The following is a 27,695-nucleotide window of genomic DNA, read 5'->3' as shown; positions in this document are numbered from 1 at the left end:
TTTCCACTGCATTTCATCATTGTCGAGTCAGTGATTCTCTCGTTAACACAGGTAAGATTGTTGACGAGGACAAGGCTAGAGATCACTCTGTCATGCTGATTGAGTTAGAATAACAGACTGAAGCTTTAAAAGGAGTGTCGTGCTTGAAATCACTGTCCTTCCTCTGTTAACCATGGTTAACTGCAAGGCTTCACAGGCAAGGATATTGCTGCTAGTAAGATGGCACCTAAATCAACCATTTATCGGATCACCAAGAACTTCAACGAGAGAGGTTCAATAGTTGCAAATAAAACTTCAGGGCACCGAAGAACGTCCAGCAAGGACCATCTCCTAAAGTTGATTCAGCTGCGGGATCGGGCACAACCTGTGCAGAGCTTGCTCAGGAATGGCAGCAGGCAGATGTGAGTACATCTGCATGCACAGTGAGGTGAAAACTTTTGGAGGATGTCCTGGTGTCAAGAAAGCCAGCAAAGAAGCCACTTCTCTCCAGGAAAAACATCAGGAACAGCCTGATATACTGCTAAAGGTACAGGGATTGGACTGCTGAGGACTGGGGTAAAATTATTTTCTCTGATAAATCCCCTTTCAGATTGTTTGGGGCATCTGGAAAAACGCTTGTCCGTAGAAGGAAAGGTGAGCGCTACCATCAGTCCTGTGTCATGCCAACAGTAACGCATCCTGAGACCATTCATGTGTGGGGTTGCTTATCAGCCAAGGGAGTCGGCTCACTCACAATATTGCCTAAGAACACAGCAATGAATAAAGAATGGAACCAAAACATCCTCCAAGAGCGACTTCTCCCAACCATCCAAGAACAGTTTGGTGATGAACAATCCTTTTCCAGCATGACGGAGCACCTTGCTATAAGGCAAAAGTGATAACTAAGCAGCTTGGGGATAAAAACATCAAAATTTTGGGTCCATGGCCAGGAAACTCCCCAGACCTTAATCCCATTGAGAACTTGTGGTCAATCCTCAAGAGGCGGGTGGACAAACAAAAACCCACAAATTCTGACAAACTCCAAGCATTGATTAGACAAGAATGGGCGGCCATCAGTCAGTATGTGGCCCAGAAGTTGATTGACAGCTGCCAGGGCGAATAGCAGAGGTCTTCAAAAAGAAGGATCAACACTGCAAATATTGACTCTTTGCATAAACTTAATGTAATTGTCTATAAAAGCCTTTGACACTTATGAAATGCTTGTAATTATACTTCAGTATAACATAGCAACATCTGATAAAAAGGTCTAACAACAGTGAAGCAGCAAACTTTATGAAAACCAATGTGTCATTCTCAAAACTTTTTGCCATGACTGTATATGGTAAGGGTAATGTTTATATCCTACTCTTCCTGTTGCTTAAAGAGCCTTTGTGTAAGGTCCAGGTAGATGTTGGAGAGGCCACACCGAAATAACAGGAGGGAATGACTGGGGCTGAAAGCCACAATGCTAAGAAATGGCTTAAGTGAGTGAACAATTTGTGGCATTGGTAAAGGCCTGTATGTATTGCTGATTAACTGTGTATGATTCAGCGGTCATATAGTTTCATCTACAGCATACTGCGAGAATGCCTTCCAAAATCTAGAGGTGAAAATACTTTGCTGTTTTGGGAGCTGAGGACATGCCCTTTTGAGGTACAAAATGGGACAATTTAGTGAAATGGTCCACTATTTCAAAGATTATGTTATGGCCCCACCTCCCTTTTTCTCGATACCTTTGCTGCTTGGCTTCCCCACTGACCTCCCCTCGATTATACTTGAAGATTTTAACATTCCTATTGTTAACCCCTCTCCATCGAACTTCTCACCCTTTCTACCACCCTTGGCCTCAATCAGTGGACCTCATCTCCCACCCACTACCTTGGTCATCCCATTGACCTCGTTTTCTCTCACCTATGTGCTCTCTCAGACTTCTTTAACCATCCCATCCCACTCTCTGACCATCATCTCCTCTTCTTCACACTGTCCCCCTCCCCTGCCTAAAACTACCCTCACTAGGTGCAACCTTGAGGCTCTTGACCCTACTTCTTTTTTCTTCACTCTTGAAACTCCCCTCTCCCTACCCTGGTATGATCTGACCATTCTCTATAACCACTCCCACACCACTGCCCTGGATGCAGTTGCCCCCGCCTCTTCAATCCGCCGTCGTCGCTTACTTCCCCAACTCTGGCACTCCAAAATCATCAGCTCCCTTTAGAAGTGCACTTGCGCTGCTCTGGAGGAAATCTCGTTCCCTGGATAACTTCCTTCATTTCAAATTTATCCTCTCCTCTCCTCCCTCTTCCTTGCTAAACAATCTTTTTTTAAGTTCCTCATTTCTTCCCACTGCGCTAATCCCCGCCAACTGTTTGCCAAGTTGAACTCTCTCCTCACAACCCCCCTTTTCCCAATTTCCCTCTTTGCTACTGACTTCGCCTCCTTTTTCTCCTCCAAAATTGAGGCATCTCTTATTCCCTTCCCTCTCCTGCCACTCTCTTCACTCCACCTTCCTCTAACACACAACTCTGCTCTGCCTTACTTTGGATGAAGAAGTCCACTGCCTCATTCTTTCCTCTCACCCGTCCACCTGCCACTTGGATCCCATCCCCTCTCACCTCCTTTGCTCCCTCTCCCCGTCTGCCTGCTCCTACCTAGCGCACCTCTTTAACCTGTCTTTCTGTACTGACATCGTCCCCTCCTCCTTTTAACATGCCCTTATCTCTCCCATCCTCAAAAACCCAATCTTGATCACACCTCACTCACCAACTACCACCTCATTTCACTTCAACCCTATGCCTCTAAATTACTTGAGCAGGTTGTCTGCAACTGCCTCACCAGTCACCTCTCTCCAATCCGGTTTCTGCCCCCTCCACTCCCCTGGCCAAAGTTACTAATTATCTCGTCTCAGCTAAATCCAGGGATCACTTCTCCCTGCTCATCCACCTGGGCCTGTCCATGGCCTTTGACACAGTGGACTACACCCTCGTCTTGCAGACCCTTCTCTCCCTCAGCCTTTCTGGCTCTGTCCTCGCTTGGTTCACCTCATACCTCGCTAACCGTTCCTTCTCTGTATTTACATTTGGTTCTTTCTCCACCGCTCCGCCCTCCCTGTAGGGGTCCCTCAGGGCTCTATTCTTGGCCCTCTATAATACCTCCCTGGGTCCCCTCATCACTTTATTTCGTCTCCAGTATACCTTTACGCTGACGACATTCAACTCTACATCTCTTCCCATTATCACCCCCAACCCCTCTCTCGTGTCTCTGACTGCCTCTCCGACATCTCCTCTTGAATGTCCTTACGCTTTCTCAAAATTATCATTGCTAAAACTGAACTCGCTGTCTTCCCTCCTTCCAGAATCTCATTCCACCTTGAACTCTCCATCACTGTTAACAACACCACCATCTCTTCTGTCAACCAACTCTGCTGCTTGCGCATCACCCTTGACTTGTCCCTCTCTTTTTTGTCCCCCCATATTCAATCACTTGCCCAATACTGTTGTCTCCAACTTCGTAACCTTACCGACATCTAGCCCTTCCTATCTCAAGTTGCCACCAAAACCCTTAACTGTGCACTCATCATTTCTCGTCTTGATTACTGTAACCTTCTTCTCCTCACTGGCCTCCCCCACTTCCACCTCGCACCCCTTCATTCTGTACTTAACAAGGCTGAGAGACTTATCTTCCTCTCATGTCACTCTTCTTCTGCCTCCCTTGCTTTGCCTTACACTGGCTCCCCTTCCCTTACAGAAGTCTTTTCAAATGCCTCACAATCACATACAAGGCTCTCTCCCACACAACTGCCCCTTATTTCTCTAACGTCCTTTCCATTCACACTCCCTGCACTCAGTCAATGACAGTCATCTCACCTCCACACTAATCAACTAATCCCATTCCCGAATCCAAGATTTCTCCCGAGCTGTGCCACTGAAACGACGTCCGATGCTCCATCGGATTGTCCCCTAATTATGGCTCCTTAAAACGGGCACTTAAAACTCACCTCTTCCTTAAAGCCTACCATCCATCCTCCTAACCCTCTCTCCATGCTCGTTCTCATCATCTTTCTCTTCCCAGTGCCCCTTTACTCGATCCTTTGCCGCTTGATCCCCACTTCTGTCTCCTCTTTGTGCCTGCTGTTTGCCCTCCCTTTAGGATGTAAGCTCTCATGGGCAGGGCTCTCTTCCCTCCTGTCTCTCCACCTACTCTTATGCTCCAATTTCACTGTAAGTGTTATGCCTGGAGCTCCTGGAGTCTTGGCATTATGCATTGGTTGTTCTGTACTGTTTTACCCTGTGTATGGCACTGTGGAATCCTGATGGTGCCATATAAATAAAGGATAATAATAATAATAATTAGTGACACTGAAGGAAGACCTGGGAAAGTCAATTGCACCGTCACCATTATGTCACCTGTTATATATATTACTAAGGTATAATCCAGCACTGTGTACCTCGTGAATCATTGTGGCTGCCAGTCCATACACCACCCCAGTCCACACCTCATCAGACTGGACGCTGGATTTGTCGATGGTTCCATCTGGGCGCATTCCATTCACTGCGCCCATCTGCCCATTTGCGAACTGCTTTACATTTAATTCAAAGATGGTTTTCAGGGCACTGAGCACATGTGCATTGGGGAACACCTAAACCCGAAATATAAGCACAATAAGATGGTTATGAATAGGTAAATAGTAATAATAATTTGTATTTGGGAACCAGTGAATACAAGGCCTAGGATAAAAAAAAACCAAATAACTAAATTACAAAACGTCATTTTAAAATGATTATTAAAAAGAAAATTGTAAAAAAAATGCAAGTTAAAGGATGACCAGGGGCAAACTTCTGTCCCAGAATGATGTCAGTCATGTTTAAAGTCCATTATTCTGGAAATATGCTGCACGTCCGTCCTACCTCGCTCTGTCCATGGCCCAGACCACACGCTCGCAGGAACCAGTGCCCTGCACACTGGTCAGACATAACACTGTCATGGTAGGACCGGTCTCCACAGTCATAGTTGTAGTATTTTCCTGGGGAAAAGAGAAAGATATCACTAAATATTCCACTTACTTTGACCCCACTGCATTTCATGATGGGAGGGGACCAGTAACTATGACAGTGAGGCCCAGCTGAGGAAGGACTGTGGGTAAGGGGCCCTACTTCACTGCATTCACCACTTTTATATAAACAGGCTGTGGCCGGATCCCCCCTCAATCCCTCCGATGCTCCCATGTGTTATGGATGTCCAGCATCGGAAGGGTTAATACTCGATGTTGTAGCGCCAAATGGGTTAAATTCTGGTGCTATGTGTAAAGGTGTATCTTAATGTACAAATTATATATGTATTTAACTTTACGTGATCATCGAGTAATGCCAAAAGGGGTAAGTACCGGGAGTGTAAATAGAAGTTATTTGTGCCTGATTTATTGAAATGTACATGTTTAAATGTATTTTAACAAAATAAACTGGTGCTAATGATCCCTGATGGTCCAGTGGGGATCGGGGCTCTGCCAGCGATGTTGTGCCTCTACTGGGGTGCCATAGGTGTCTGAAATACCTGGTGGTCCAGGGCATGGCTCGGTGGCAGCTGGAGTGGAGAAGAGGCTGAGCCCCTCTCTCCCTGGCACCTCGTGGACAGGGGGGAAGTACACCCCCCCCCTGCCACTAGCAACTATGGTAAAGGTGTTTAAACCTCTCCAGGCTGACTCACATGTTAGCTGCATGAATCAGCCTGGATTGGGGGGGCTGGATTACCTCCAGCCAGATTATGTGTCCAAAACTGTATAAAAGAGAGCTGTACTGTTATGTAAAATATATATACCAAGTGTACTATTGGAGACCACTACTACCTCTAACTAGTGTATAAAGGTCCTTATAATAACCCCATAAACAATAAACATCACTGCTTGAAGATTCTGCCCGACGCCTATTACCTGCTGTATTCTGTGACCAACAGATAAGAGCTTACACTCTAATCCGTTCCCCGACTGTCCTGTATCAACCCTCTGCCTGCTATCCCAGCAGTCCTGATCTATAGTAAGTGGGCAGGAGGTACCAGCCAGAAAAGAGCAAAGAGGTGCTGCAGCAGCTATATCAGCTACCCAGAAGTAAACCGTTCCAGGTGCTGGTGAAGGAGGCTGGTGGTGGCGTTCACAGTCAGCGAGTGTCTGGTGACACCAGTTAGAGTAGACTCCACCCATGAGGACACATATACTGTGTATAGAGCACTCTGAGTACCAGTACTCCCATCATCAGGACACATATACTGTGTATAGAGCACTCTGAGTACCAGTACCCCCATCATCAGGACACATATACTGTACAGGGTATAGAGCACTCTGAGTACCAGTACTCCCATCATCAGGACACATATACTGTGTATAGAGCACTCTGAGTACCAGTACTCCCATCATCAGGACACATATACTGTGTATAGAGCACTCTGAGTACCAGTACTCCCATCATCAGGACACATATACTGTGTATAGAGCACTCTGAGTACCAGTACTCCCATCATCAGGACACATATACTGTGTATAGAGCACTCTGAGTACCAGTACTCCCATCATCAGGACACATATACTGTGTATAGAGCACTCTGAGTACCAGTACTCCCATCATCAGGACACATATACTGTGTATAGAGCACTCTGAGTACCAGTACCCCCATCATCAGGACACATATACTGTGTATAGAGCACTAATAGTACCAGTACTCCCATCATCAGGACACATATACTGTGTATAGAGCACTCTGAGTACCAGTACTCCCATCATCAGGACACATATACTGTACAGGGTATAGAGCACTCTGAGTACCAGTACTCCCATCATCAGGACACATATACTGTGTATAGAGCACTCTGAGTACCAGTACTCCCATCATCAGGACACATATACTGTGTATAGAGCACTCTGAGTACCAGTACTCCCATCATCAGGACACATATACTGTGTATAGAGCACTCTGAGTACCAGTACTCCCATCATCAGGACACATATACTGTGTATAGAGCACTCTGAGTACCAGTACTCCCATCATCAGGACACATATACTGTGTATAGAGCACTCTGAGTACCAGTACTCCCATCATCAGGACACATATACTGTGTATAGAGCACTCTGAGTACCAGTACTCCCATCATCAGGACACATATACTGTGTATAGAGCACTCTGAGTACCAGTACCCCCATCATCAGGACACATATACTGTGTATAGAGCACTAATAGTACCAGTACTCCCATCATCAGGACACATATACTGTGTATAGAGCACTCTGAGTACCAGTACTCCCATCATCAGGACACATATACTGTACAGGGTATAGAGCACTCTGAGTACCAGTACTCCCATCATCAGGACACATATACTGTGTATAGAGCACTCTGAGTACCAGTACTCCCATCATCAGGACACATATACTGTGTATAGAGCACTCTGAGTACCAGTACTCCCATCATCAGGACACATATACTGTGTATAGAGCACTCTGAGTACCAGTACTCCCATCATCAGGACACATATACTGTGTATAGAGCACTCTGAGTACCAGTACTCCCATCATCAGGACACATATACTGTGTATAGAGCACTCTGAGTACCAGTACTCCCATCATCAGGACACATATACTGTGTATAGAGCACTCTGACTACCAGTACTCCCATCATCAGGACACATATACTGTGTATAGAGCACTCTGAGTACCAGTACTCCCATCATCAGGACACATATACTGTGTATAGAGCACTCTGAGTACCAGTACTCCCATCATCAGGACACATATACTGTACAGGGTATAGAGCACTCTGAGTACCAGTACTCCCATCATCAGGACACATATACTGTGTATAGAGCACTCTGAGTACCAGTACTCCCATCATCAGGACACATATACTGTGTATAGAGCACTCTGAGTACCAGTACTCCCATCATCAGGACACATATACTGTGTATAGAGCACTCTGAGTACCAGTACTCCCATCATCAGGACACATATACTGTGTATAGAGCACTCTGAGTACCAGTACTCCCATCATCAGGACACATATACTGTGTATAGAGCACTCTGAGTACCAGTACTCCCATCATCAGGACACATATACTGTGTATAGAGCACTCTGAGTACCAGTACCCCCATCATCAGGACACATATACTGTGTATAGAGCACTAATAGTACCAGTACTCCCATCATCAGGACACATATACTGTGTATAGAGCACTCTGAGTACCAGTACTCCCATCATCAGGACACATATACTGTACAGGGTATAGAGCACTCTGAGTACCAGTACTCCCATCATCAGGACACATATACTGTGTATAGAGCACTCTGAGTACCAGTACTCCCATCATCAGGACACATATACTGTGTATAGAGCACTCTGAGTACCAGTACTCCCATCATCAGGACACATATACTGTGTATAGAGCACTCTGAGTACCAGTACTCCCATCATCAGGACACATATACTGTGTATAGAGCACTCTGAGTACCAGTACTCCCATCATCAGGACACATATACTGTACAGGGTATAGAGCACTCTGAGTACCAGTACTCCCATCATCAGGACACATATACTGTGTATAGAGCACTCTGAGTACCAGTACTCCCATCATCAGGACACATATACTGTGTATAGAGCACTCTGAGTACCAGTACTCCCATCATCAGGACACATATACTGTGTATAGAGCACTCTGAGTACCAGTACTCCCATCATCAGGACACATATACTGTGTATAGAGCACTCTGAGTACCAGTACTCCCATCATCAGGACACACTTACCATTCCACAGGTGCTTCTCAAATGCTTCTTTTCCCTTACTGAGAATACTGGAAAACTTGTTGTACACAGAGGTGTCATCCAGGATTTCGGCCATCTGACACATCATACACACAGCGGCCAGCCAGAGCCCCCCGCAGTATGCACTGAGAGAGAGACACACGTCATTATATACACATCATACATGGACAGAGGACATACATTACACACAGAGCCCCCCGCAGTATGAGCTGAGAGATAGAGACACGTCATTATATACACATCATACATGTACAGAGGACATACACATCATACATGTACAGAGGACATACACATCATACATGTACAGAGGACATACACATCATACATGTACAGAGGACATAGACATCATACATGTACAGAGGACATACACATCATACATGGACAGAGGACATACACATCATACATGGACAGAGGACATACACATCATACATGGACAGAGGACATACACATCATACATGGACAGAGGACATACACATCATACATGTACAGAGGACATACACATCATACATGGACAGAGGACATACACATCATACATGGACAGAGGACATACACATCATACATGGACAGAGGACATACACATCATACATGGACAGAGGACATACACATCATACATGGACAGAGGACATACACATCATACATGGACAGAGGACATACATTACACACAGAGCCCCCCGCAGTATGAGCTGAAAGATAGAGACACGTCATTATATACACATCATACATGTACAGAGGACATACACATCATACATGGACAGAGGACATACACATCATACATGTACAGAGGACATAGACATCATACATGTACAGAGGACATACACATCATACATGGACAGAGGACATACACATCATACATGGACAGAGGACATACACATCATACATGGACAGAGGACATACACATCATACATGGAGAGAGGACATACACATCATACATGGACAGAGGACATACATTACACACAGAGCCCCCCGCAGTATGAGCTGAGAGATAGAGACACGTCATTATATACACATCATACATGTACAGAGGACATACACATCATACATGGAGAGAGGACATACACATCATACATGTACAGAGGACATACACATCATACATGGAGAGAGGACATACACATCATACATGGACAGAGGACATACATTACACACAGAGCCCCCCGCAGTATGAGCTGAGAGATAGAGACACGTCATTATATACACATCATACATGGACAGAGGACATACACATCATACATGGACAGAGGACATACACATCATACATGGACAGAGGACATACACATCATACATGGACAGAGGACATACACATCATACATGTACAGAGGACATACACATCATACATGGACAGAGGACATACACATCATACATGTACAGAGGACATACACATCATACATGTACAGAGGACATACATTACACACAGAGCCCCCCGCAGTATGAGCTGAGAGATAGAGACACGTCATTATATACACATCATACATGTACAGAGGACATACACATCATACATGGAGAGAGGACATACACATCATACATGTACAGAGGACATACACATCATACATGTACAGAGGACATACACATCATACATGGAGAGAGGACATACACATCATACATGTACAGAGGACATACACATCATACATGTACAGAGGACATACACATCATACATGTACAGAGGACATACACATCATACATGTACAGAGGACATACACATCATACATGGACAGAGGACATACATTACACACAGAGCCCCCCGCAGTATGAGCTGAGAGATAGAGACACGTCATTATATACACATCATACATGGACAGAGGACATACACATCATACATGGACAGAGGACATACACATCATACATGGACAGAGGACATACATTACACACAGAGCCCCCCGCAGTATGAGCTGAGAGATAGAGACACGTCATTATATACACATCATACATGTACAGAGGACATACACATCATACATGGAGAGAGGACATACACATCATACATGTACAGAGGACATACACATCATACATGGAGAGAGGACATACACATCATACATGGACAGAGGACATACATTACACACAGAGCCCCCCGCAGTATGAGCTGAGAGATAGAGACACGTCATTATATACACATCATACATGTACAGAGGACATACACATCATACATGGAGAGAGGACATACACATCATACATGTACAGAGGACATACACATCATACATGGACAGAGGACATACACATCATACATGGACAGAGGACATACACATCATACATGGACAGAGGACATACACATCATACATGTACAGAGGACATACATTACACACAGAGCCCCCCGCAGTATGAGCTGAGAGATAGAGACACGTCATTATATACACATCATACATGGACAGAGGACATACAGAAGTAATGTAGATACATGTTGTTATATAACCTTTCTGGTATTTCTGTACCTTATCGCGATAGTAATAGGGGTGCGTGGGGCCCTAGTAGTCCACGTGTGGTGAGGCGGAGTTGCGCCCCTGAACTGTGACACATATGATTATTTATAGCACAGCACAAACTCCGTAGCGTCAGACACCATTATTCAGATATGACACATATGAACACAGTAACAATAATAACAAATAAATAGGTACAATTAAGTATAAAAATAAATGTATGGTTGTAATTACACATAATAGCCACGTGAGTTATAATGAGATGTTAGGGCTGCAAACAGGTGTAACCAGCGCCATCCTAGGAAGAGGCAGAGCGGGCAGCCAGGAGACACAGGGACTGTGACTGGATCACTTATAAATAACTTATGGTATAAATTTATTTAAAAGAAAGATCACAGGGTGCTTATTTATATAACTGCCAATGTACTTATTGTTGATATTGTGGGTATGTTGGTAAAAGAGATATCTTTATTTCTGAGACCAGGGGAAGAAATTCGTTTTATCTTTGCTGGAGGAAATGCATATATCTGATACAATAAGCCTTTGTGGAGGAAGTCTTTTGTGTATCATGATGTGGGGAAATTACTTGTTTGGGGGTTTTGTACCTTTCTTTGGGAATGTGTATTCTGCGACTGTTTGTCTAGCACATGAAGGCACAGGAAGGTGTAATTAGACTGCTGTTAGATTTCCTGTGTCCAAAAAAAAAGATGCAGGAAATCACAGCAAGTTTTAAGATATCACAGATAAGTGTAAATATTGGCATTGCATGTAAATCCATGTTTGGGTAAACAAATTGCATCCCGTTCATCATGTTCCATCCGACCTGCTCCCAGGTATACCTTCAACCAGTGTGAGCAAATAATCATCGCTTCAAAAGACCTGCTTTGAAACTTCTCCATTCCTGTGACCTACAGATTAGACCCAAAATCGAATCCGATCCCAGCCTTTTCTGAGGTTTGGTACCACTGCTCTGCCCGCTACCCAGCAGCTCTGGCCAGTGTGATAGGCCAGGGGGATCCATCCACAGCAGCCCTGATCCATAGTAAGAGGTCAGGAGCACCAGCCCAGTTACACCAGTAACGGGGTACACTCGCAGCGCCAGTTACCCAGAAGAAACCCGGTACTGGATGTCGGTAAAGGAGTCCAGTGGTGGCAGCATTTGTAAGCCCCTCTTACTGCGGTTAGAGGGCGCATTTGAGATAACGAAAGGGAACGGTAGCAAAGTGAGCCCAGCTGGTTCCCAGCTACAGCAGACAGGGTGGTATAGGCCGTCCATCCCGTCACAGGGGTGTTATTACATTATAGGATATGATTATGTGATTTGGTTATGGGATGAAGAGACAGATAGACAGATAGATAGATAGATATATAGATAGTTAGATAGATAGATAGATATATAGATAGTTAGATAGATAGATAGATATTAGATAGATATTAGATAGATAGATAGATAGATAGATAGATAGATAGATAGATATTAGATAGATATTAGATAGATAGATAGATAGATAGATAGATAGATAGATAGATAGATAGATAGATATTAGATAGATATTAGATAGATAGATATTAGATAGATAGATATTAGATAGATATTAGATAGATAGATAGATAGATAGATATTAGATAGATAGATATTAGATAGATAGATATTAGATAGATATTAGATAGATAGATAGATAGATATTAGATAGATAGATAGATATTAGATAGATAGATATTAGATAGATGATAGATAGATATATATTAGTTAGATAGATAGATATATATATATAGATATAAGATAGATAGATATTAGATAGATAGATATTAGATAGATAGTTAGATAGATAGATATTAGATAGATATTAGATAGATAAATAGATAGGTAGATAGATATTAGATAGATAGATAGATATTAGATAGATAGATAGATAGAGATAGTTAGATAGATATGAGATAGATAGATAGATAGCTATTAGATAGATAGATATTAGATTGATAGATAGATAGATATTAGTTAGATAGATAGATATGATATAGATAGATAGATAGATATGAGATAGATAGATAGATATATATTAGATAGATAGATATTAGATAGATAGATAGATAGATATTAGATAGATATTAGATATAGATAGACAGATAGATATTAGATAGATAGATAGATAGATATTAGATAGAGAGATAGATATTAGATAGATAGATAGATAGATATTAGATAGATAGACAGATATGAGATAGATAGATAGATAGATAGATAGATAGATATTAGATAGATATTAGATAAATAGATATTAGATAGATAGTTAGATAGATAGATAGATATGAGATAGATAGATAGATATTAGATAGATGATAGATAGATAGATATTAGTTAGATAGATAGATAGATATATATAGATATGAGATAGATAGATAGATATTAGATAGATAGTTAGATAGATAGATATTAGATAGATAAATAGATAGATAGATAGATAGATAGATAGATAGATATTAGATAGATATTAGATAGATAAATAGATAGATAGATAGATAGATAGATAGATAGATATTAGATAGATAGATAGATATGAGATAGATAGATATTAGATAGAGAGATAGATATTAGATAGATAGATAGACAGATAGATATTAGATAGATAGATAGATATTAGATAGAGAGATAGATATTAGATAGATAGATATTAGATAGATAGACAGAGAGATAGATATATATTAGATAGATAGATAGATAGATATTAGATAGACAGATATGAGATAGATAGATAGATAGATATTAGATAGATAGATATTAGATAGATAGATAGATAGATAGATATGAGATAGATAGATAGATATTAGATAGATGATAGATAGATAGATATTAGTTAGATAGATATATATATATATATATATATATATATATATAGAGATATGAGATAGATAGATAGATATTAGATAGATAGTTAGATAGATAGATATTAGATAGATATTAGATAGATAGATATTAGATAGATAGATAGACAGATAGATAGATATTAGATAGATAAATAGATAGATAGATAGATATTAGATAGATAGATATTAGATAGATAGATAGATAGATAGGAATAGTTAGATAGATATGAGATAGATAGATAGATATTAGATTGATAGATAGATAGATAGATATTAGTTAGATAGATAGATATGATATAGATAGATAGATATGAGATAGATAGATAGATAGATATATATAGATATGAGATAGATAGATATATATTAGATAGATAGATATTAGATAGATATTAGATAGATAGATAGATAGATAGATAGATAGATATGAGATAGATAGATATTAGATAGATAGATAGATAGATAGATAGATATTAGATAGATAGATAGATAGATATAAGAGAGAGAGATAGATATAAGCTAGATAGATAGCTAGATAGATAGATATTAGATAGATAGATAGATAGATAGATAGATAGATATAAGAGAGAGAGAGAGAGATATAAGCTAGATAGATAGATTAGTTAGTGAGGCTGGAGAGATAGTGCTACGTGTATAATGCTGTTACATGTTGCCTTATAAATCACTTCAGGTAATAATTATTGGGCTTCTTCTACAGGTCAGTGAACTATCTGCTTGCTGTAAAAGATAATGAGAACTGTGTTTATTTACTCCTCAGTATTTTGTATTTCTCTGATGAGATTCAATCTCCAAGCTCTGCTGCAGATATAGACAATTATCATCCCTGAATATAGAATCCTGACTCCGTACAGACACCTCATCTCCTTGTTTACACCGACATATAAATGCAGCAATGTTAATTACATATTGATATTTAATTATTTTATGCATTTAACCAAAGATGATGAGTCCTCACCTTGGTCCAGTCATCACCCAACCATCGTATGTCTGATCAGCAAAACCCGAGTTCTCAATCAGTCCATCACCGTCAAGATCAAATTTTAAAGCTGTGTCCATTACAGCCTGGGAAAAAAACAGGTTGGAAAGTAACATTAGTACAGAGAATAATATACAGGAGAAAATAAAGTAATGGAAAATGAGTCTTAAATGCTACCAGTATATATCTCACTGACCACAGAACTCTAGTCTCATGTCACCATAGAACCATGGTGAAGAGGTATCTCTTAGTGACCACATGTCCCTGAGGTAGGTGGGACTCTTAGTAGTGTGACATTCACCTGGCAGACTGACCACATGTCCCTGAGGTAGGTGGAACTCTTAGTAATGTGACATTCACCTGTCAGACTGACCACATGTCCCTGAGGTAGGTGGAACTCTTAGTAGTGTGACATTCACCTGGCAGACTGACCACATGTCCCTGAGGTAGGTGGAACTCTTAGTAGTGTGACATTCACCTGGCAGACTGACCACATGTCCCTGAGGTAGGTGGAACTCTTAGTAGTGTGATATTCACCTGGCAGACTGACCACATGTCCCTGAGGTAGGTGGAACTCTTAGTAGTGTGATATTCACCTGGCAGACTGACCACATGTCCCTGAGGTAGGTGGAACTCTTAGTAGTGTGATATTCACCTGGCAGACTGACCACATGTCCCTGAGGTAGGTGGGACTCTTAGTAGTGTGACATTCACCTGGCAGACTGACCACATGTCCCTGAGGTAGGTGGAACTCTTAGTAGTGTGATATTCACCTGGCAGACTGACCACATGTCCCTGAGGTAGGTGGAACTCTTAGTAGTGTGACATTCACCTGGCAGACTGACCACATGTCCCTGAGGTAGGTGGAACTCTTAGTAGTGTGATATTCACCTGGCAGACTGACCACATGTCCCTGAGGTAGGTGGAACTCTTAGTAGTGTGATATTCACCTGGCAGACTGACCACATGTCCCTGAGGTAGGTGGAACTCTTAGTAGTGTGATATTCACCTGGCAGACTGACCACATGTCCCTGAGGTAGGTGGGACTCTTAGTAGTGTGACATTCACCTGGCAGACTGACCACATGTCCCTGAGGTAGGTGGAACTCTTAGTAATGTGACATTCACCTGGCAGACTGACCACATGTCCCTGAGGTAGGTGGAACTCTTAGTAGTGTGATATTCACCTGGCAGACTGACCACATGTCCCTGAGGTAGGTGGAACTCTTAGTAGTGTGATATTCACCTGGCAGACTGACCACATGTCCCTGAGGTAGGTGGAACTCTTAGTAGTGTGACATTCACCTGGCAGACTGACCACATGTCCCTGAGGTAGGTGGAACTCTTAGTAGTGTGATATTCACCTGGCAGACTGACCACATGTCCCTGAGGTAGGTGGAACTCTTAGTAGTGTGACATTCACCTGGCAGACTGACCACATGTCCCTGAGGTAGGTGGAACTCTTAGTAGTGTGATATTCACCTGGCAGACTGACCACATGTCCCTGAGGTAGGTGGAACTCTTAGTAGTGTGATATTCACCTGGCAGACTGACCACATGTCCCTGAGGTAGGTGGAACTCTTAGTAGTGTGATATTCACCTGGCAGACTGACCACATGTCCCTGAGGTAGGTGGAACTCTTAGTAGTGTGATATTCACCTGGCAGACTGACCACATGTCCCTGAGGTAGGTGGAACTCTTAGTAATGTGACATTCACCTGGCAGACTGACCACATGTCCCTGAGGTAGGTGGAACTCTTAGTAGTGTGACATTCACCTGGCAGACTGACCACATGTCCCTGAGGTAGGTGGAACTCTTAGTAGTGTGATATTCACCTGGCAGACTGACCACATGTCCCTGAGGTAGGTGGAACTCTTAGTAGTGTGACATTCACCTGGCAGACTGACCACATGTCCCTGAGGTAGGTGGAACTCTTAGTAGTGTGATATTCACCTGGCAGACTGACCACATGTCCCTGAGGTAGGTGGAACTCTTAGTAGTGTGATATTCACCTGGCAGACTGACCACATGTCCCTGAGGTAGGTGGAACTCTTAGTAGTGTGATATTCACCTGGCAGACTGACCACATGTCCCTGAGGTAGGTGGAACTCTTAGTAGTGTGATATTCACCTGGCAGACTGACCACATGTCCCTGAGGTAGGTGGAACTCTTAGTAATGTGACATTCACCTGGCAGACTGACCACATGTCCCTGAGGTAGGTGGAACTTTTCGTAGTGTGATATTCACCTGGCAGACTGACCACATGTCCCTGAGGTAGGTGGAACTCTTAGTAGTGTGATATTCACCTGGCAGACTGACCACATGTCCCTGAGGTAGGTGGAACTCTTAGTAGTGTGATATTCACCTGGCAGACTGACCACATGTCCCTGAGGTAGGTGGAACTCTTAGTAGTGTGACATTCACCTGGCAGACTGACCACATGTCCCTGAGGTAGGTGGAACTTTTCGTAGTGTGATATTCACCTGGCAGACTGACCACATGTCCCTGAGGTAGGTGGAACTCTTAGTAGTGTGATATTCACCTGGCAGACTGACCACATGTCCCTGAGGTAGGTGGAACTCTTAGTAGTGTGATATTCACCTGGCAGACTGACCACATGTCCCTGAGGTAGGTGGAACTTTTGGTCATGCAGTAGTCTCGATATACTTGCAGCACAAACTTGAGGTTAAGGTCCTTCCAGTCAGCAGTGTCATGTATGATATAGGCATTGAGTTTCTGCCATGGCTCATCATCTAAGAGATGGGAAGTGAGACAAAGCAGAAATAACTGAATACAAATGAGAGTGGAAGAGGATGAAACATTACAGAAGGTGAGGAATGAGATGGAGGATGACAGAAAGTTATCTGAAAGAAAGCAATGAACACAAGTAATCAGGATACGCATACCTGGGTCTCCAACATCATGTGGAACTACATTTCTGATCTTCACAGGAGCTAAGGAGCCACTCATCAGATACCTTCTCTGCTCCAGATCCTCATGCAGGATGGAGGCACCTGGAGAGGTAAAATATGGAAAAAAGTGGTTAGACAGAAAACAGCTTCAAGACGTAAGATAATAAAGACAGCACCAACGTGGCTAAACGCTGGGACTAGACTAATATAAAATTGTGTTATTTTAACCATGGGACCTGGTAGAACTGTCGAGCTATCGTTCTTTCTTCTTGCAAGATCTTTGCACCTGATTCTACATCAAACCTCGCTGGATCACACAGACTATCATCAACAATTCTCCATAAAACATATCCCAGATCTCTGTAATCTCGCTCTTCGATAATATTACAGCCCTGTAACTATTTAGCTATTTATATTATAAGCATTTTGGAGCAGAGTCAGCTTTACCATTGGCCTTTTGGCTAAGATCAAGTGTAATATCTGTTCTGATCAGTCTACACAGTGCAAGTAAGGACTAGCAAAGAGCTATAAACATCCTACTGCAGAGGAAGCAAGAAGACTGCAACCAGGAAGGATTCAAGCCGACAGGGAGAGGCTCTGCCCTCAAAGAAGAGACCTCGATTCAAGAACGCCTCTCACCACCTTCTCAATCCAGGATGAGGACTTTAAAGGATCGCAACAGTTGATGCAGCTCCAGTCTCCACTCCAGGACCTGCTACCAGCACTAAATATGGAGCGAAGACTACAAAGGATCTCTCTGACCCTGGCATTGCAACCTCCACTGCTCCTCTAGCAAGAGACCAAGGTAAGCCCAGTTAGGTTCATCCCCAGGGAGCTCCAGTCCTGGATGAGGCAAATTGTGGTCCTGAAGATAAAGTCGGTGTCACATCAGGGATTCCCCCCACAGGGCAAGAACATACACTGCAGCAGCGGGTAGAGGACTGCCAGAAGGTGGCCCCACTCTGCCCTACGGTCAATGCCAACATAGTGTATGTTAAGGGAGGGGTAAGACTTTTTCTGCCACCCCTCACTCCTACCCAGGCCACCTCACAGGTCCTGGAGGATATGGTGGATGTATAGGGAGCCAACCCGAAACCAGACACCGAGGAGATGAGGGATTCCAAACATATCCTGTATATCCAGCTGGAGATACGAGCCCTGCTCCCTGGCAACCCAGCATTCAGGCTTGATGAAGATCCAGGAGGGTTAACCAGGTGTTCTGTTGGTCCTAACTTTTTTGCTCCCAACTAATGGCATCTTGTTCTTTATTCACCAATAATGTGCAGAGCATTTGGGAACAGTTTAGGCGACAGTCAAGTTCCAGAAATGCGATGTTTACAGGCTGTGAGAATGTTCTCTGGCTTTCTCTTGATGTTATATCTGGGATGGCAGTGGTCTCATTGCTCCTTCTATTGGTCTGTTGTGGGTGTTGTTTTATATCTAGGTGAGTGAAGTAGAATAGGCATGCCATGGTTCCCTGCTTCTTCTTAGACCACAAGTTCATTCTCTTTCAGTAGGTCCTGGCCAATGGATGGCCCAGGCTCCTGGAAGTTGAACTGTTGTGTGATGGTAACACTGAGCTTTCTCTGCTCTCTGAGATTCTGTGAGTCTGGTCTCAGGGACAGTCTGATAGAAACCTGATTTACCTTATCACTGAGCTTTCTCTGCTCTCTCTAATCAGGTTACACACATGATAAATAGAAGTGCTACATACTGACACATTGTAGACACTGAGCATTAAGGTGAAGACCTTGTTATACAGCACTGACCACAGTCTCCAGGGTCTGAGATTCTGTGAGTCTGGTCTCAGGGACAGTCTGATAGAAACCTGATTTACCTTATCACTGAGCTTTCTCTGCTCTCTCTAATCAGGTTACACACATGATAAATAGAAGCGCTACATAATGGATCAGTGTGATTTTGTCTTTTAGCTGTACTACCTGGGGCAGTTCATAAGGTTATACATTGCTCCTTGGTCATTGTGATTAACCCTATCTGGTCACAGATACCCCAGTTGAGATATTACCTAGTAGAGTAGTGACCTACATATGGGGATCCTGCAGACCTTGGGATGAGCATTTTCACATCATTAACAAGTGATATAGGATGGATTATGGATTTATCTCCTGAAATATACAGTAGGTATACATTTACATGTGTTTTATAGCAATAACTGGGAAGTTAATTATATACTAATGAGGTAACGGTGACCTGCCATAAAATATTATCCCAACCTTTACATATTCTACAATATTATGTATATGTCATTGATACTATAAGTTATTACAGTCACTCACCCATGTCGTACTGAAGACTTATTTCCAACTGAGGCCAAAGCATGATGAGTGCAAAGGATGCATAGAAATGTACGTCATACGTGTTATACATGCGGTATTCCTGACCTGCAGAGAGACAGCCATTAATGGGGGGCAAGGAGATGTATAAGGGGGAGCAGGGGAAAATGGGGTACAGAGATATGTAATGGGGTATAATGGGGGCAGGGAGATGTATAAGGGGGAGCAGGGGATAATGGGGTACAGAGATATGTGATGGGGTATAATGGGGGGCAGGGAGATGTATAAGGGGGAGCAGGGGATAATGGGGTACAGAGATATGTAATGGGGTATAATGGGGGCAGGGAGATGTATAAGGGGGAGCAGGGGATTATGGGGTACAGAGATATGTAATTGGGTATAATGGGGGGCATAGAGATGTATAAGGGGGAGCAGGGGTATAATGGGGTACAGAGATATGTGATGGGGTATAATGGGGGCAGGGAGATGTATAAGGGGGAGCAGGGGATAATGCGGTACAGAGATATGTAATGGGGTATAATGGGGTGCAGGGAGATGTATAAGGTGGAGCAGGGGATAATGGGGTACAGAGATATGTGTTGGGGTATAATGGGGCATAGAAATGTATAACGGGGTGCAGTGATAATGTGGTACAGAGATATGTAATGGGGTATAATGGGGGGCAGGGAGATGTATAAGGGGGAGCAGGGGATAATGGGGTACAGAGATATGTAATGGGGTATAATGGGGACAGGGAGATGTATAAGGGGGAGCAGGGGATAATGGGGTACAGAGATATGTGTTGGGTTATAATGGGGGCAGGGAGATGTATAACGGGGTGCAGTGATAATGGGGTACAGAGATATGTGTTGGGTTATAATGGGGCATAGAGATGTATAACGGGGTGCAGTGATAATGTGGTACAGAGATATGTGATGGGATATAATGGTGGCAGGGAGATGTATAACGGGGTGCAGTGATAATGGGGTACAGAGATATGTGTTGGGTTATAATGGGGCATAGAGATGTATAACGGGGTGCAGTGATAATGTGGTACAGAGATATGTAATGGGGCATAATGGGGGGCAGGGAGATGTATAAGGGGGTGCAGGGGTATTATGGGGTACAGAGATATGTAATGGGGTATAATGGGGGCAGGGAGATGTATAAGGGGGAGCAGGGGATAATGGGGTACAGAGATATGTAATTGGGTATAATGGGGGGCATAGAGATGTATAAGGGGGAGCAGGGGTATAATGGGGTACAGAGATATGTGATGGGGTATAATGGGGGCAGGGAGATGTATAAGGGGGAGCAGGGGATAATGGGGTACAGAGATATGTAATTGGGTATAATGGGGGGCATAGAGATGTATAAGGGGGAGCAGGGGTATAATGGGGTACAGAGATATGTGATGGGGTATAATGGGGGCAGGGAGATGTATAAGGGGGAGCAGGGGATAATGCGGTACAGAGATATGTAATGGGGTATAATGGGGGGCAGGGAGATGTATAAGGTGGAGCAGGGGATAATGGGGTACAGAGATATGTGTTGGGGTATAATGGGGCATAGAAATGTATAACGGGGTGCAGTGATAATGTGGTACAGAGATATGTAATGGGGTATAATGGGGGGCAGGGAGATGTATAAGGGGGAGCAGGGGATAATGGGGTACAGAGATATGTAATGGGGTATAATGGAGGGCATAGAGATGTATAAGGAGGAGCAGGCTATAATGGGGTACAGAGATATGTGATGGGGTATAATGGTGGCAGGGAGATGTATAACGGGGTGCAGTGATAATTGGGTACAGAGATATGTGTTGGGTTATAATGGGGCATAGAGATGTATAACGGGGTGCAGTGATAATGTGGTACAGAGATATGTAATGGGGCATAATGGGGGGCAGGGAGATGTATAAGGGGGTGCAGGGGTATTATGGGGTACAGAGATATGTAATGGGGTATAATGGGGGCAGGGAGATGTATAAGGGGGAGCAGGGGATAATGGGGTACAGAGATATGTAATTGGGTATAATGGGGGGCATAGAGCTGTATAAGGGGGAGCAGGGGTATAATGGGGTACAGAGATATGTGATGGGGTATAATGGGGGCAGGGAGATGTATAAGGGGGAGCAGGGGATAATGGGGTACAGAGATATGTAATTGGGTATAATGGGGGGCATAGAGATGTATAAGGGGGAGCAGGGGTATAATGGGGTACAGAGATATGTGATGGGGTATAATGGGGGCAGGGAGATGTATAAGGGGGAGCAGGGGATAATGCGGTACAGAGATATGTAATGGGGTATAATGGGGGGCAGGGAGATGTATAAGGTGGAGCAGGGGATAATGGGGTACAGAGATATGTGTTGGGGTATAATGGGGCATAGAAATGTATAACGGGGTGCAGTGATAATGTGGTACAGAAATATGTAATGGGGTATAATGGGGGGCAGGGAGATGTATAAGGGGGAGCAGGGGATAATGGGGTACAGAGATATGTAATGGGGTATAATGGAGGGCATAGAGATGTATAAGGAGGAGCAGGCTATAATGGGGTACAGAGATATGTGATGGGGTATAATGGTGGCAGGGAGATGTATAACGGGGTGCAGTGATAATGTGGTACAGAGATATGTAATGGGGTATAATGGGGGGCAGGGAGATGTATAAGGGGGTGCAGAGGATAATGGGGTACAGAGATATGTAATGGGGTATAATGGAGGGCATAGAGATGTATAAGGGGGAGCAGGCTATAATGGGGTACAGAGATATGTGTTGGGGTATAATGGGGCATAGAGATGTATAACGGGGTGCAGTGATAATGTGGTACAGAGATATGTAATGGGGTATAATGGGGGGCAGGGAGATGTATAAGGGGGAGCAGGGGATAATGGGGTACAGAGATATGTAATGGGGTATAATGGAGGGCATAGAGATGTATAAGGGGGAGCAGGGGATAATGGGGTACAGAGATATGTGATGGGGTATAATGGGGGCAGGGAGATGTATAAGGGGGAGCAGAGGATAATGGGGTACAGAGATATGTGATGGGGTATAATGGTGGCAGGGAGATGTATAAGGGGGAGCAGGGGTATAATGGGGTACAGAGATATGTAATGGGGTATAATGGTGGCAGGGAGATGTATAAGGGGGAGCAGAGGATAATGGGGTACAGAGATATGTAATGGGGTATAATGGGGGCAGGGAGATGTATAAGGGGGAGCAGGGGATAATAGGGTACAGAGATATGTAATGGGGTATAATGGTGGCAGGGAGATGTATAACGGGGTGCAGTGATAATGGGGTACAGAGATATGTAATGGGGTATAATGGGGGCAGGGAGATGTATAAGGGGGAGCAGGGGATAATGGGGTACAGAGATATGTAATGGGGTATAATGGAGGGCATAGAGATGTATAAGGGGGAGCAGGGGATAATGGGGTACAGAGATATGTGATGGGGTATAATGGGGGCAGGGAGATGTATAAGGGGGAGCAGAGGATAATGGGGTACAGAGATATGTGATGGGGTATAATGGTGGCAGGGAGATGTATAAGGGGGAGCAGGGGTATAATGGGGTACAGAGATATGTAATGGGGTATAATGGTGGCAGGGAGATGTATAAGGGGGAGCAGAGGATAATGGGGTACAGAGATATGTAATGGGGTATAATGGGGGCAGGGAGATGTATAAGGGGGAGCAGGGGATAATAGGGTACAGAGATATGTAATGGGGTATAATGGTGGCAGGGAGATGTATAACGGGGTGCAGTGATAATGGGGTACAGAGATATGTAATGGGGTATAATGGGGGCAGGGAGATGTATAAGGGGGAGCAGAGGATAATGGGGTGCACCGAGAGATATTTTGGGATATTGGGGTGCACATTAATCACCTTCTAGGTAGGCGAAGCGTCCATATTCCTGGAGGAGACTTTTCATGCCAGACAGCTCCTTTTGCCCAACCTTTAGAAGTTCATCGTCTGTCCCGTCAGCCGGAACCTCCACCCAGACGGTGCCTCCATCAGCCACGAAGTACAGCTCATTAAACAGAGCAGATTTATACCAGGGCGGGAGAAGTCTATGAAAGGGTTAAATCAGAAGGGGGTAATTAGACATTAGGCTGGGTAAAATCTAAGGGGAGAAGTTATGAATATTCTGGCCCTGCTGTTACTTGGTGGCCCCTGGGCCCAGCTCGGTCAGGGAAGAAATATACAGCACATGAGAACACAGAAGCAAACACACTCACAGTTGGGGTGACACGTTACACAGGGACACAAAGGCAGAAGAAACATATCAGAAACAATGGAAGAACACAGTAATAATACAGAGGACTAAATGACCTGCTCTATGAGAACCTTCCGTCCACCATGGGTCCTCTCTTCTCTGAGGGAACCGTCTCTCCTAACCTGCACCTCTTCCAATGTTCTCCCAGCCCCCCTCACAGTGACCAGAGCTATCTATGTGACGCCCATAGAGGCAGATCCATACTCACACATCTTGCAGGATTGGATCTTGCCAGGCTTCAATCTTCTGCTCCCATTCTTCATAGTGGGATAAGCCGTACTGGCACAAGGTAGGGGCCATGTCCCCCTCACTACCGAAGAAACGTGTGTAACGTCTAAAGACCAGAGAGCAACAACGGGCATCAGTATATAGATAGATAGATAGATATGAGACAAATAGATAGATAGATAGAGAGATAGATAGATAGATATGAGATAGATAGATAGAGAGATAGATAGATAGATAGATAGATATGAGACAAATAGATAGATAGAGAGATAGATAGATAGATATGAGATAGATAGATAGAGAGATAGATAGATAGATAGATATGAGACAAATAGATAGATAGATAGATAGATAGATATGAGACAAGTAGATAGATAGATAGATAGATAGATAGATAGATAGATATGAGATAGATAGATAGATAGATAGATAGATAGATAGATAGATAGATAGATATGAGATAGATAGATAGATATGAGATAGATAGATAGATATGAGATAGATAGATAGATATGAGATAGATAGATAGATATGAGATAGATAGATAGATAGATAGATATGAGATAGATAGATAGATACATACATAGATAGATAGATATGAGATAGATAGATAAATAGATACATAGATAGATAGATAGATAGATACATAGATAGATATGAGATAGATAGATAGATGCATAGATAGATAGATAGATAGATAGATAGATAGATAGATAGATAGATATGAGATAGAAAGAGAGATAGATAGATGCATAGATAGATATGAGATAGAAAGATAGATAGATAGATAGATAGATAGATACATACATAGATAGATAGATATGAGATAGATAGATAGATAGATACATAGATAGATAGATAGATAGATACATAGATAGATATGAGATAGAAAGATAGATAGATAGATAGATAGATGCATAGATAGATAGATATGAGATAGAAAGATAGATAGATAGATAGATATGAGATAGATAGATATGAGATAGATAGATATGAGATAGATAGATAGATACATAGATAGATAGATAGATATGAGATAGAAAGATAGATAGATAGATAGATATGAGATAGACAGATAGATAGATAGATATGAGATAGAAAGATAGATAGATACATAGATAGATAGATATGAGATAGATAGATAGATAGATAGATAGATAGATAGATAGATAGATATGAGATAGATAGATAGATAGATAGATAGATAGATAGATAGATAGATAGATATGAGATAGATAGATAGATAGATAGATAGATAGATAGATACATACATAGATAGATAGATAGATAGATACATAGATAGATATGAGATAGAAAGATAGATAGATAGATAGATGCATAGATAGATAGATAGATATGAGATAGAAAGATAGATAGATAGATAGATATGAGATAGATAGATATGAGATAGATAGATAGATACATAGATAGATAGATAGATATGAGATAGAAAGATAGATAGATAGATAGATATGAGATAGACAGATAGATAGATAGATATGAGATAGAAAGATAGATAGATACATAGATAGATAGATATGAGATAGATAGATAGATAGATAGATAGATAGATAGATAGATAGATAGATAGAGTACCAAAGCGGACTTTGCAGATTGCCTGTTTTACCCTTTATATATGACTGCAAATGAAGATCAGTGTAAGTTTATGAAATAAATACCTGCAATACTCTGTTCCTCCTGAACCAAAGCGAATCTTGGGCATATCCCAGCTCAGACAGAACTCCAGGGTTCCCCGTCCTCCTGGGCTCACCGTGCACCCTGCGACCACTGCTGCTGCCGTCTTCTTTCCCGGTGTGGTGGGAGAGCTTGGGCCTGTGCAATTGTTATTGGCTGCTTATTTTGCCTTGTTTTTGCGCACACACACACACACACACACACACACACACACACACACACATGTACACACACACAAACACACTCGTACACACACGTATACACACACGCACTCTCACACACATGTACTCGTACACACACACACACTCGTACACTCACACACACACACTCGTACACTCACACACTCGTACACTCACACTCGTACACTCACACACATACATTATGGAAGACCAGTTTAACACAGACTACAGGGTGTATGATTTGCAGAAACACAGGTATATTGTAGCAGGTATATGGAAGGTATATTGTGTATGGATGGAAATAAATGAGATTTTCAGGAGTCATATCTTACATTATAGCATTTACCATGACTCAATCCTTTCACAGTTGTTTTGCTTTATTCCTGGGTCCTGTATAATTAATAACAAACCAGAGTAGGAGCTTCCCCTCTAAGTGTCACCCTCTGGGATATCTACTCTACTCCTGTCTTCCAGTTTCTGCCTCATCTGATGCGTCGGTTCCCATCTATGTATAATACCGCTCTCATTACATGACTTTGTGCAATGTGTCTTACTTACGCTGTTTGTACTACTGCTCTATACGGCACTGCAGAGCTTTGTGGCCAACTATAAATAAACATTAATAATACTGTGTAGAAGAAGTCCGTACATGCTGTGGGAATGGGCATTTGGGTGGGGTACGGTTTTTCGGTTTCGAAAAATCCGACACCCACTTCACCTACACAAAGAACAAGAAAGTTTTAAAAAGCGATGTTAATATTTATAGACTCTGCCGATCGATTTAAATTCAGATGAATACAAATCCCAATGACAGTACTCAGTAGTGCTGGACACCTCTTCAATCAAAATCACTTGCGGTCAGCATTCGGGTCCATCGCTGATGTGCAGAGTCTATAAATATTAACATCGCTTTTTAAAACATTTGTGGTTTTTTTGCAGGTGAAGTGGTTGTCGGAATAGTGGGTATTTAATGCAATGTACTGATGGCCACACGGAATACTGAGATCACGGAGGATGAACATGTGATATTGCCCTTTATTTGTACTGTGGGAA

General features: G+C 42.8%; 1 protein-coding gene across 5 annotated transcripts in view; it reads right to left on the bottom strand.

The window, feature by feature from the left end:
* GBA2 (glucosylceramidase beta 2) overlaps positions 1–27,695 on the bottom strand; it is a 103,074-nt gene that overhangs the window by 3,792 nt on the left and 71,587 nt on the right. For all 5 annotated transcript variants that reach the window (XM_075187392.1, XM_075187393.1, XM_075187395.1 and 2 more), the window contains 10 exons: positions 26,448–26,601; positions 24,749–24,874; positions 24,150–24,334; positions 20,254–20,358; positions 17,951–18,058; positions 17,646–17,797; positions 15,023–15,129; positions 8,762–8,904; positions 4,884–4,999; positions 4,424–4,615 (listed from right to left, as the gene is read on the bottom strand). In XM_075187392.1, coding sequence (XP_075043493.1) covers positions 4,424–4,615; positions 4,884–4,999; positions 8,762–8,904; positions 15,023–15,129; positions 17,646–17,797; positions 17,951–18,058; positions 20,254–20,358; positions 24,150–24,334; positions 24,749–24,874; positions 26,448–26,601 — 1,388 coding nt within the window. The remainder of the gene's footprint in view (positions 1–4,423; positions 4,616–4,883; positions 5,000–8,761; positions 8,905–15,022; positions 15,130–17,645; positions 17,798–17,950; positions 18,059–20,253; positions 20,359–24,149; positions 24,335–24,748; positions 24,875–26,447; positions 26,602–27,695) is intronic.

This window comes from Mixophyes fleayi, chromosome 1, assembly GCF_038048845.1.
Source record: "Mixophyes fleayi isolate aMixFle1 chromosome 1, aMixFle1.hap1, whole genome shotgun sequence".
NCBI classification, from domain to species: domain Eukaryota; kingdom Metazoa; phylum Chordata; class Amphibia; order Anura; family Limnodynastidae; genus Mixophyes; species Mixophyes fleayi.
This window is presented reverse-complemented; position numbering and strand designations above follow the sequence as displayed.